Source organism: Malaclemys terrapin, chromosome 13 (genome assembly GCF_027887155.1).
Source record: "Malaclemys terrapin pileata isolate rMalTer1 chromosome 13, rMalTer1.hap1, whole genome shotgun sequence".
Lineage (NCBI taxonomy): Eukaryota > Metazoa > Chordata > Testudines > Emydidae > Malaclemys > Malaclemys terrapin.
The window spans coordinates 14,520,188-14,531,811 of NC_071517.1; the positions used below are offsets into that span (position 1 = coordinate 14,520,188).

General features: G+C 45.3%; 1 protein-coding gene across 1 annotated transcript in view; it reads right to left on the minus strand.

Annotated features, from left to right (window-relative positions):
- GGA3 (golgi associated, gamma adaptin ear containing, ARF binding protein 3) overlaps positions 1-10,673 on the minus strand; it is a 31,596-nt gene extending 20,923 nt beyond the window's left edge. The window contains exons 1-4 of the mRNA XM_054047942.1: positions 10,616-10,673; positions 2,218-2,302; positions 1,060-1,135; positions 388-486 (exon numbers count right to left, since the gene is read on the minus strand). Coding sequence (XP_053903917.1) covers positions 388-486; positions 1,060-1,135; positions 2,218-2,302; positions 10,616-10,655 — 300 coding nt within the window. The 5' untranslated portion in view covers positions 10,656-10,673. The remainder of the gene's footprint in view (positions 1-387; positions 487-1,059; positions 1,136-2,217; positions 2,303-10,615) is intronic.
- Positions 10,674-11,624: the final 951 nt, after the last annotated feature.

The window sequence follows — 11,624 nt, forward strand, 5'->3', positions numbered from 1 at the left end:
AGCGACTTGTCTAAGACAACACAGCAAGTCAGTAGCAGACCCAGGAACCAAATCCAGGAGCCCCAACTCCTAGTTCCTTGCTCTAACCATTGAATCACAATTCCTCCCTGCTGATGATCATGTTTCAACAAAATGAGTAACACAAGGTCTAAAAGTCCTTGCACCACATTAAGGAAATGAGCAATGCTAAGTATTGCACAAGCAATGGGAAAACAACTGCTGCTTGCTGAGAGAGCTAGTAATCAGAGTGCAAACACCCAGCAAACAAAAGCTACAGACTAATTCACACAGTGAGGCAAATAATGTGCTGCACGCTTTGGGAGCTACTTGTGGTTTAGAAAGACCAGACTGTTACACAGAGGGATAGAAAATAGCTTAAAGACTGACCTTTGGAGACACAACTTTTATTAACTCGTTTAAAAACCGAAACTTCCCTACTTCATTATGAAATCTTCTCCCACAGTTCTTCATACAAGCTTCCAGCACCTGTGTTCAAGCAATAGAAACAGGCGGTGAAATCAACACACCCCAAACCCAGAGAAATAACACAGCTGCTTTCCTCTAAGGGAGGCCCCAGCTAGAACAGGTGACAGGTAAGGGTCACATTTCATTGAGATAGAGGAACTTCCGCCCAAGGACACAAGGCTTGAACCCCACTTCTTTAACTGTGAAGTTATCGAAACAGGCAGCTTCCCCAATCTCGACAGAGCACGCTGAGAAGCCATCTCCTGGGAAGTGGCAGCGGTGGGGGAAAAAAACCTCCCTGAAGGTAACAAACAAAAGGATCAAGAGTGAAACTGAGATTTTCTGGCTCCAGTGCAATTAGTAAACTAACTCCATGCTTCAGTTACACGAGTCAAGTATCCTTTTTTCTCAGTCTTCATCCCCTTGCAGAGAAGGAGAATTAAGGAGTTGACTGTGTCAGTTTCAGTGAGCACAGGAATGATGGTACTAGATAACCCCACTGAACAGGAGGTATCACCCCCCCACCCCTTAAATTCCACACTGAAGAGCCCAGCTTGGCTTTGGGCTTTGAGAGAGGAGGTAAGGACTACTTACTGTCAAGGCCTGGACTGCCTCCCATTCCTGAGGTGACTGGATTTTATGAGCCAGTAGTCTCACAGCTATCTGTGGACTGAAACAAACCAAGGTGTCACATTATAAATAAAACAGACACAGGGATTTTAGGACTTTCTAGACTTTCACAAAATCTTCTAATTAGACAAGTAGGGTATCACAAAATTAAAAGGAAATGTCACTTTGCCCTTCTATAGCTTGATATCTTCAAAGCACTTTAACAAAATAATCCTCACAGCATCTATGTAAACTGGGGTGTTTACACATTTAAAAAGGGAATATAGTCTAGTGCATATGGGCTGTGCATGAGACTGGTAACCAGGAATTCCTGAAATCTAATCCTGCTTCAGTGAATGTTTCATGGTGTGGCCTTGAACCTTCTCTGTGCCTCATTTTGCTTTGTCTGCGGTAGAATAATACTTTCCTACTTTGCAGGAGTGCCATGACTCATGAGGGTTCGTTAGTTATTGTTTATAAAGTTTTTTAAAGATGTAACGCCTTATATCAACTTGTGAATGGCTTAGTCAGAATGGAGATCACTCAATATATACAAATTGCAGCAAGGGAGGTGTAGGTTGGACATTAGGAAAAACTTCCTAACTATCATCGTAGTTAAACACTGGAATAAATTGCCTTGGGAGGTTGTGGACTCTCTATCATTGGAGGTTAAGAGCAGGTTAGACAAATACCTGTCAGGGAGGGTCTAGATAAATACTTAGTCTTGCCTTGAGTGCAGGGGACTGGACTAGAACAACTCTTGAGGTCCCTTCCAGTCCTATGATTCTATGAAATAGTCTATGAAAATAAATGATAAGGATTATTATCCCCATTTTACAGATTGAGAAATTGAGGCAGAGATGTTAGGAAAGATTCCCAAGGCCAGAGAAGCAGTCAGTGTCGAAGACAGGTTTAGAACTCATGTTTTCCTGGCACCCAATCCTGTGCTCAGATCATGTTGCTTTTCAAAGAGGAAGCGCTTTGCTATATGCTTCCACATTACCCTGCTTCCTTTATGTTCATGTTTTCCTTGTAATATCAGCATACTTTACAAATATAAAACATCAACACCTGGACATAAATTTTTTTTTCAATTGAGAATGTTAAAATACGACACTAAGTCTGACAGACTTGGACACACACCCTTCAAGTTCTTTGTTGATCTGGTCACAGAACCCAATGATGTACTCCCAATCTTCTTGCCTGTTAGACGGGTTGGTGGCTTTATCTTTAGTAAAAAGAATAAAAATAGAGAACACACATTATCAAAACACAACAAGAAGCAGATTAATTGGCCTTTCCGAGGGAGAAGTGTCAATTGCTGCCCATCAAAACTGAGAAATGAGTTCACAATTTCCATTCCCATATATCTGTGGGTGCTTAGTCAGGAAGGAGTGTCAAAGTCAAATCAGGCCACTCCAAAATTAGCAAAACACCTAACACAGTTCTTTGCAGAACCAGGCAATGAAGCTCAAGTACTTACAGATTCAGTATTTTCTAGTTACTGAACAGAAGAGAACAGCCTCACAGTCTTACCCCAGCTAGGCAGGCTTGCAATGTTGTCTTTCTCCCCTTTGTCCATTTATAATATTGAACTACTCAGGGCCAGAGCCTTCAGTCCTGTTGTATGCAAATCTCTCTTTGCAGTCACTGGGAGTTTTGCATGTGTACAAATTGCAGGATCTGGGGTTTAACACAGTACATAGATCCTTTACCTTTGATGCCTTGTTCTTGGAATATCACAGAATTTATTAGCTGCCTTTGCATTTCTTACTGGAAATGAGATTCACAATCCAGTTTGCCAAACCCTTACTTTGGGATACTCCCTAGCTCACAGAAAAACAGATTGCAGAATACTGAAGCTACTGAGATCTATTTTTGTTAAGAATTTATCTGCTCCAGATAGGTCAACTCAGAGACAGCAATGGGTTTTCAGTGGCAGAGTCTCCTGCTTCAACCTAATTTTACAGCAGAGCCAACTGAGGCATGATGTAGTAGAGCAGAAATTTGTTTGCTGCAGTTTTGCATGACCAATCCGGACTCTCTCCTTCCCCCAATGACTAAGTTATCAACAGCAGGAATCAATAGCAAGGGGAAAAAAATATGTTACAAATCCAGCTGAACTACAGCAAATCAAACCATAGTGAAAGGAGGTAAACGTGCATGTACCACAGTCTTAAATGCAAATGTAAAAGAATAAGTTTAAGTGCACACTACACGACAAACTGTCATTAAATATCAGCATTAATTTCAAACACATCCTTCCACCGGTCCACTGGCATAAATACAACAATTGTCAAACGACTGCACTGAAACTTCTGTTTTAAAGTGCAGCCGAAGCCTCTTGCTGTTGTATTCCTACAGTGTTTGCTTAGCTTTGCTTTCCCCAGAAAAATGCTCCCATCATCTCACAGGCCCCAATCTTGTGAGATGCTTCACATATGTGGATCCCTGTGCCCAGGTTGAGCCCCAGTGGCTTCTATGGGACACTGGGCGAGCAAAAGGGCACATACCACAAAGCTGCTTCCCTTGGTCTGTAAATTAAGCTACCGAGCTGTGTTTTAAACTCAAGAAAGTTTAGTTAAAAATGTAGTTGCTGCAGTGACACGTATTTGTTAAAAACACTATAACCTTATTACCATGCCCTTAATTTCTAAACACCATGACAGCAGCATGAAAAACCGGGCTTACAAGACAGCCTGCTATCTTCATGCAGGCAAATCAGCATTCTGTATGGCTGAGAACCAAAGCACCCTTCCATTGCTAATGCCACCAGCTTGTGCTGCTCTTTGCACAATGCAGACTTAAGAAATATACAATGGGATGTTCTATTATTACAAAAAAACCCAACTAATTCCTTTCAACCAATGGACATTTGGGTGGCAGCGCATTCTGACACCAGGAGGGAGATCTGGTCTGGGCAATGAAACATAAATGACATTTCCACGGTAGTCACTAATTTTAAAGCTGCTCTGCTTTTTAACTTGAATGACTTCTCCCAAGATGTCTTGGAATCTCAGAGGGTTGAATATTCTCAGCTTAGGCTTGGAGGCACCTCACAAGCCTTGTTGTTTTATATTCAGAACTCTCATGATAGTCAATTCCAACAAGAAGAGAGACGTCATTAGGGGGAGTTTACATTCCACATAAGGAAATCACCCCCTATAAATATCAATGTGATACCTGTATGATATCCTATTTCATAGATGTCAACATGCTCTATCGGAAATTCTGTCCTAGCCTGGAGAGTGAAGTCCTCTGTTTACAGAGCAGGTAAAGTGCAGGCAACAGCAGAACAAGCTTCCCCACTTTGCCTCATTAATGTGCCTCAACCGTGATCTGGAAGGATCACCTCTAGGAGGAGAGATTTACTCCTCAGGGTTCTCAGTCCTTGGCCTCTCTGTTAATACTGCCAAACAAGGATCCAGATAGCACCTGTTGTGGAAGCAGGTTTCATGTGAACACTGGGTCTACTAGGATACAAACTAAAACTTATCAACTGATTACACATAGGGTCCTGAACAGCCCTCAGTAGATCTGAACCAGCACCTAGAAGAAAGGGCTCTATAACACTACCACAATCCCATCACCATCCAGTCCCTTGGCTTTTAGACACTGAAACATTTGGGTCACATCTGATGGTATAATAATGTTGTCTCATACCTGATCTGAGCGTCAAAGCCACTCAACATTCCTTTGCTGTTCTAAATCCTGAAACACTAATGAGGTGACACTCAGCTGTAAACCAAGGGTGCCTATTTCATTTATATAACAGTGCTTTGGAACCCTGGGGAACAGAGAATTGTAATGGTCTAATAAATTATTCATATTTTCACTGTTTTACTTCTCTGCTGAAAGAAGGAAAACTTACAAGCCAACACTCTAGATGCCCATTACCAGATTGAGGGCTTGAATTGGGATCCTCAGCTCCTAGCAGCTATGTGTCTGGTGTTCTCACTCTCTGTATCCCAGGTAGAATAAGCAGAATGCTAACTGGTGATAACATGGAAATAGTTGATAGTATTTACACACACAGATATAGTAGGCTTTATCTCTCTTCCCCCACCCTCTTCTTAGATTATGAGCTCTCTGGGGCAGTACACTATATATTTACTATATGTGTGGACAGTGTCGAGCACATCAAGGAGGTAACTATAATATAAATAAGCTACCTTGTATGTGAGCGTCAGACTGAGCAGGGAGTGTTAAGTAAAAGGATCCAGCTATATGGGAGCAACTGAGATTCATTTATTAACCTCCCCTTCCCATTTCAGCTAAGGCTGGAGGTGGAACCGCATGCAGGGAGAGGAAGAGCGCTGTCATCCCAGCAGCCAAAAGTGGGAGGGGAGAGAGGATAAAGATGCTGGGTCATCACATATTGAAGCACATCTCCCGCTGCAGTGTGAGGACTGGAGGCTGTGACTCCCATCTGATGACAGAATGGCTCTGCCGCTCAGTTGAAGGGCAAGTGGCACTGATTCAGAAAATTCCTGGTAACACAAGTCATGTTCTGTCCTTTACTTGATGTGGAAGGTTGGTCCATACTGCTGTATGGATTTTGCCCCTTCCTTCAGCGAGGACACAATGGGTACATCCTCTGGCTTCGCATCTGACACAACACTCCTTTTTTTGATAGAAAGTTATCAGAAAAACAGTCTAAGTAATTCAGCTTCCTAGCCAAGTTTCCCACTCAATCACACAATTACCACTAAGTAATGAAGAGTTATACAATGGCACACATTCCCCTCACCTTTATCCAACAGAACGGCCACAAGGCAACAGGTACTTCTCCTGCATATCTCCATTGTGACCTTTTCCTCCCAAAACTCCGCTTCCCTGAGGGAGGGAGTATCATTTGGCAAAGACACCCGGACTCCCCCCACTAGCCCACATACATTTCTTCAATGGCCAATGGAAAACAAATTATGCTCCTCTACAACGGGAGGATTCTATAATCAGCCCAGCATGAGTCACTGTACCAGTGATCAAGCAGAAACTTATTTTTTTAAATTAGGAAGCAACATTCAAGTCTCATATCGAGGCTTGGCATATTCCATTTTCATTTTGGTTGATAATTTAGACGGATAATATTGATGTTTATTTTTAAGCTTTTCTATTTTTACTGATTTAAATGTTCACACTTATGGGACATTATGGGGAGCGTCAGACAATATGGGTCATCAGACAATAATTATTAAAAGACAGTAGAGACTGCCATTCAAAAAGGTAAAGCTTTAGAACTATTAAAATGCAAATTTTAAATATTACATGTCAAAATATACAAAGTAAATATCCTTAAATCAAACTCTATTCTGTTCTCAAGCAGTGTTTTTCTTACTTTGCCTCTCTGTACATTTCAATTACCATCCATGGAAATATTTTTGTCAGTTTGTGCATGTGAGGTGAAATCGACATTTACCGATAAAAAAATTATCCTTTCAAGCGCACTTATGTCCCATGAAAAATGTACCCTCCCCTCAGCTCCCAATCAGGCTCACCGAAGTTAATGATATCCCTATCTAGTTGTAAGTGACCAAGCCATAGGATATCCACTCCCTCTACTTTCACAGTCTGAAAATTCAAACTGTTGGGAAGCTTTTCCTGCTACTCAACCTAAAATTTCCTTCATATTAGACATATTTTCATACATGATCTGTATTCCATTAATCAGTTCTCTTTGGGGAGAGAAAAAGAGAGAGACTGGGTGTTTCTGAGTATGTCACTGGCTACAATTAATACACTGCCAGAAAGATACTGACACGTTGTGAGGAGCTCACAAGATCAGCCAAAATGATGAGCAGGCAGGAAGAAATGATTTACAAGGAAAGACGAATAGCTAAAAACAACTGACATAATTACAGAGATAGATGATAACATTCTACACCTATTTGAATAGTGTAAACACCATGGTGGAAGAGGAATTATTTAAGCTAATAAATGACGATACAACTAGGAGTAATAGATTTTAGATTGTAAACTCTATAGGGGAGGGACTATGTTCTGTTCTACATTTGTACAGTACTGGACCCTGGTTGAGGCTTTTAGGCCCACTGTAACACAAATAAATAAAGAAGTGGGATGGGATGAAATAAAGAAAGGGAAAAATCTAGGCAGTAAGATCTAATAGCTTGTGGAGTAGTCTCCCTAAGGGAAGTGGTGGAAGCCCCAGACCTTGAAACATTTAAAAACAAATGATTACCATTATTATTATTTATTTATATTGCAGTAGCACCTAAGAGCCTCAGTCATGGAGCAGGACCGCATTGTGCTAGACGCTGTACAAACATGGAACAAAAAAGAAAGTCAGATTGGACAGAATAACGTACAATTGGGAACTGTTCAGCACTCGCTGGGAGATGGACTAACCAAGACTTTTTCTATCTTAAACTTCCAGGATTCTGTGAATAGAGTGACTTGCCCTTAAAAATATTATTCCAAATATTGAAGCCTGTAACAGTTCCTGTTATAAAATCTTTTTAAAAGACAAACTCTATTTATTTCATTTGAAGCCTGTAACTCCTACTGTGAAATGATAGCTCTGAATAAGGCAGGGGTTTCCCCCTGGTGTAACATGACTGAATAACATATCAGAGAGACAGGGTGGGTGAGGTTGTAGCTCGAAAGCTTGTCTCTTTCACTAACAGAAGTTGGTCCAATAAAAGATATTACCTCACCCACTTTTTTTCTCTGATATCCTGGGACCAACATGGCTACAACAATACGTATTAGGTATGACTGATTTAATGGAGAAATTCCTATAGGTGTGGACTATGACAAATAGCACATTGTAATTGGCCAAGCGAAGATTGGTCTGACATTCAACTTGATGGCATTTCTCTGTCATCTATCTATTACAATAACTTTGAATGGTGCACCTGATCTATTCCAAAATTTCAGGGTATGTTCTAGGCATCAGTGGGCAGAATCCTATTGTTTCAGGTGAAAATCAGAAAACTGGAAGGAGGAAATGGTAGGCACATGGAGCTCCTTCCAGCTAGTCAAGAGACCCAACTGCTTCAACCACCTCTGTCATTGTCTATAGATCCAAGAACTAGTTGATGACACCAATTAACACTTTCCAGCAAAACTATCTCCCCCATCTCATCTCTGTCCATCCTCCCAATAGAGTTTAACATGTTGACACCCTGAATGACTTCCCGTTCCCTCCCAGACAGAAATAATAATGGTGTGCGGAAGGGCAGTATAAAGGAACACACAGAGCTCCTCACATGGACGAGTAGGGGGAGCACACAGAGCATTTAGTATGGGAGGGCAGAATGGGGGAACGGGACATAAAGGTCATGGAAATTGGAGGGCCCACAGAATCCCTGCTACAGTGGAGAAAAATGGGGGACAATGGTCTTGGGGGAGTTGGGACAGACAGAGCTCCTGGCATGTGGCTGAGGGGGCAATGGGGGGGGGGGACAGAGCTTCTGGCATTGGAGAAGAAGGGGGCCCCAGTCATGGGGGGCAGAGGGAGCATGGGGATCTCTGGCATAGGAAGAATGGGGGAGCATGGGGGATCATACAGAGCCCCTGGCAAGAGGAGGTTGCAGAGAATCCCTGAAATAGAGGGGGATGGGAAAGCAGCACACAAGAAACCTGTGGAAGTGAATGGAGGAATGCAAGGAGCTCAGCCTACAAAAGCTACAAAGTGTGTGACCACCTAGTACAGTATACTTTGCAAATGAGACTCCAAAGCACAGGAAAATTTAGAGAAGAAGGGAACATTGACCTTTTATAGCCAAAGAACTGATAGTTTGGAGGAGGTGGGGAATGAGTAAAGAATTTCCCGGCTTCACAAATGAATCACCAAATAACAGGCCAGACCTGCTGTTGTGCCCACTGCAATTGCAGCTCTGGATTTCTGCTTCACTCATACAGTCACAATGAGCACATTGAACCCTCATTTGAACAAGTTATCGGTGGGGATATTTTGAGGGGAGAATTATTCCTCCAGTGTGAATACATAACAACCCATCTCCCCTTCCCCTCCCCCCCCCCCCAGCTCTGGCAGAGAGCCAGTCTACAGAGTAAGTTCCTCCTTGGTATTACCCCATAAGCAGGCAATCCCCTTCAGCGACAGGGATGGACTGCACAGTTGAGAAGAGAAGCGACAGGAAGTCAGTGGCAGGAAAGAGACAGGGAGTGAGTGACAGGGAGGCAGACAGAGAATGGGGAAGAAAGCCAGGCAGTGAGAGAGAGAACAAGCCAAAACTGAGTGGGGCGAGTAGGTGGAATAGCCGGCAGGCACTGGGAGAAGAGGGGACAGGCACAAGACAGGTCAAGTACATACTCAGAAATGATTAGAGACTTTCGATTTAAAAGCAATGAGGAAACACTGTGCATGACTCTAGGTGGGGGCAGGAAGGGGGGAAAGGCAGCAGAGACAGCATCAGGCTATTAGATAACCTGACAGGGACTCAGAAATGGGCAGTAAGGACAAACAGACACATGGGATAAAACCCCAAATGCACTAGAAAGCCCTATTCCAGGCAGATGCTTGGTACATTATTTATAAAACAACTAGCATGATAATAACTGCATATATAATCATTTCCTTCTGCGAGAGATCAGAAGGTTCTGTCCATCTACACACAGAGAAAACACCTGTATAGCCAGCCCATCATGCTGCTAAGAGGTTTTTTTTTCATGCAAGTTGGTGGTGATGACAGAAAGTGGGTGCCAGGGGCACGGGCACAGAAGGGGAGAGGGAACTGGATAGGGAGTGGGAGGGCATGGAGTGGGCATGGGAGCATTAGACAGAGGGGGAGACATGAGCAGAGAAGCAGGGAATCATGGATATGGGGCAACAGGAACATGGATAGGACAGGGGGACACAGGAGCATGGATAGGATGGGGGGGGCATGGACAGGGGCATGGCTAGGACAGGGGGACACATGGACAGGGGGACACAGGGGCATGACTAGGACAGGGGACATGGACAGGGGGACACAGGGGCATTGATAGGACAGGGGGACACATGGACAGGGGGACACAGGGGCATGGATAGGACGGGGGGGACATGGACAGGGGGACACAGGAGCATGGATAGGATGGGGGGGGACATGGACAGGGGCATGGATAGGATGGGGGGACATGGACAGGGGCATGGATAGGATGGGGGGACATGGACAGGAGGACACAGGGGCATAGATAGGACAGGGGACATGGACAGGGGGACACAGGGGCATAGATAGGACAGGGGACATAGAGAGGGGGACACAGGGGCATGGCTGGGGCAGTGGGTGGCAGACAGGAAGACACAGGATGAAGGGGTATTGATGAGCTGGAGGGAGGCAGACGGGGGCACTGATGGGGTAGAGCGGGGACATGGACGGGGGACGGGCTCAGAGAGCAGCGGAAGGTGGGTACAGGGGCATGGAGGAGGCGGAGAGCAGCAGACGGGGGGCACAGGGACGGTAGGGGGGGACATGGACCAGGGGACACGGGCACGGAGGGCGGCAGACGGGGAGCGCAGGGGGGTGCTGAGGGGACAGGGGCTGGGGGCGCGGACGGAGGACGGGGGGGGGTCACTCACTGAGCCAGGACTCCAGACTCTCCCCTTCCGCCTCCGCCATGTTGCCGGCCGGGCCCGAGACTCCGCCCCAGCCGCGCGAGAGCCCAGCCGGGCCGGGCTGGGGGAGGGGCGGCAGTTCTGTGGGGGAGGGGGGACTGCAGGGCGGGGGACTGGACCCCTCCCCGCTGTGGCCCCCTCTAGTGCTGGGGCTGTTCACAGTGGGATTCCTGAGCCTCGCGCAGCAGGCTGGGGGTATCCTGACCCCCAAGAACAAATGGCTGGTAAAAGCCCCCCCAGCTCCTCGCCCCAGTGGGCCTGGGGCTCAGACATCCCCGGTCACTGTGTGCGCACAGCGCCCCAGGCTGAGCCGGGACTGTTCTGATTTACTCACCGTACCCAGGAGCTCCCTCTACAAGAGGCCCCAAAGCGTGGCAGAGATTTTGCCATGCCACTGCGTGGGCGCCCTTGCAGCGGAGCTGACCCCTGAACTGGGTGGCAGAGCTTTTGGCATGGGGAGCCGGCCCCAGAACTCAGGCCCCAGGGTCTAGTTTCACCTGGGTTCTCGTATCCACAACACTAGCATAATGGGACAGTTCTCAGCTATGTCTGAAATGGAGCCCGGGGCCCCTTACGTGGCTTGCTTTTATTTATTTTGTCAACCTTAACTAGCAAACTGAGGCCCCTTCCTGAGAGGAAGATCCGCATCAGTGGACTTTGCACCTGTATGGCTCCAGTTGCAGGATCAGAGCCTGAGTTGTTACCCAATTTTGGCTCAAAATCCAGTAGATGGAAACTCCATGCACATGGAAAATGCATATTTTGGACTTGAAATCTAAACGGTGTCGTGGTACAATGACAGTAATGTAAACAGTGATCATAAGATAGGCTTACACTTCATCCTATCAAGACATCACACAGGACTGAAAGCCCAGATACTGGCACTTTGGGTGACGTTCAAAAAGCCCAACTCCTGGGACTTAAGTGCCTAAATCGTTTTTGAAAATGAGATTTAAGCTCCTACTTCACTTTG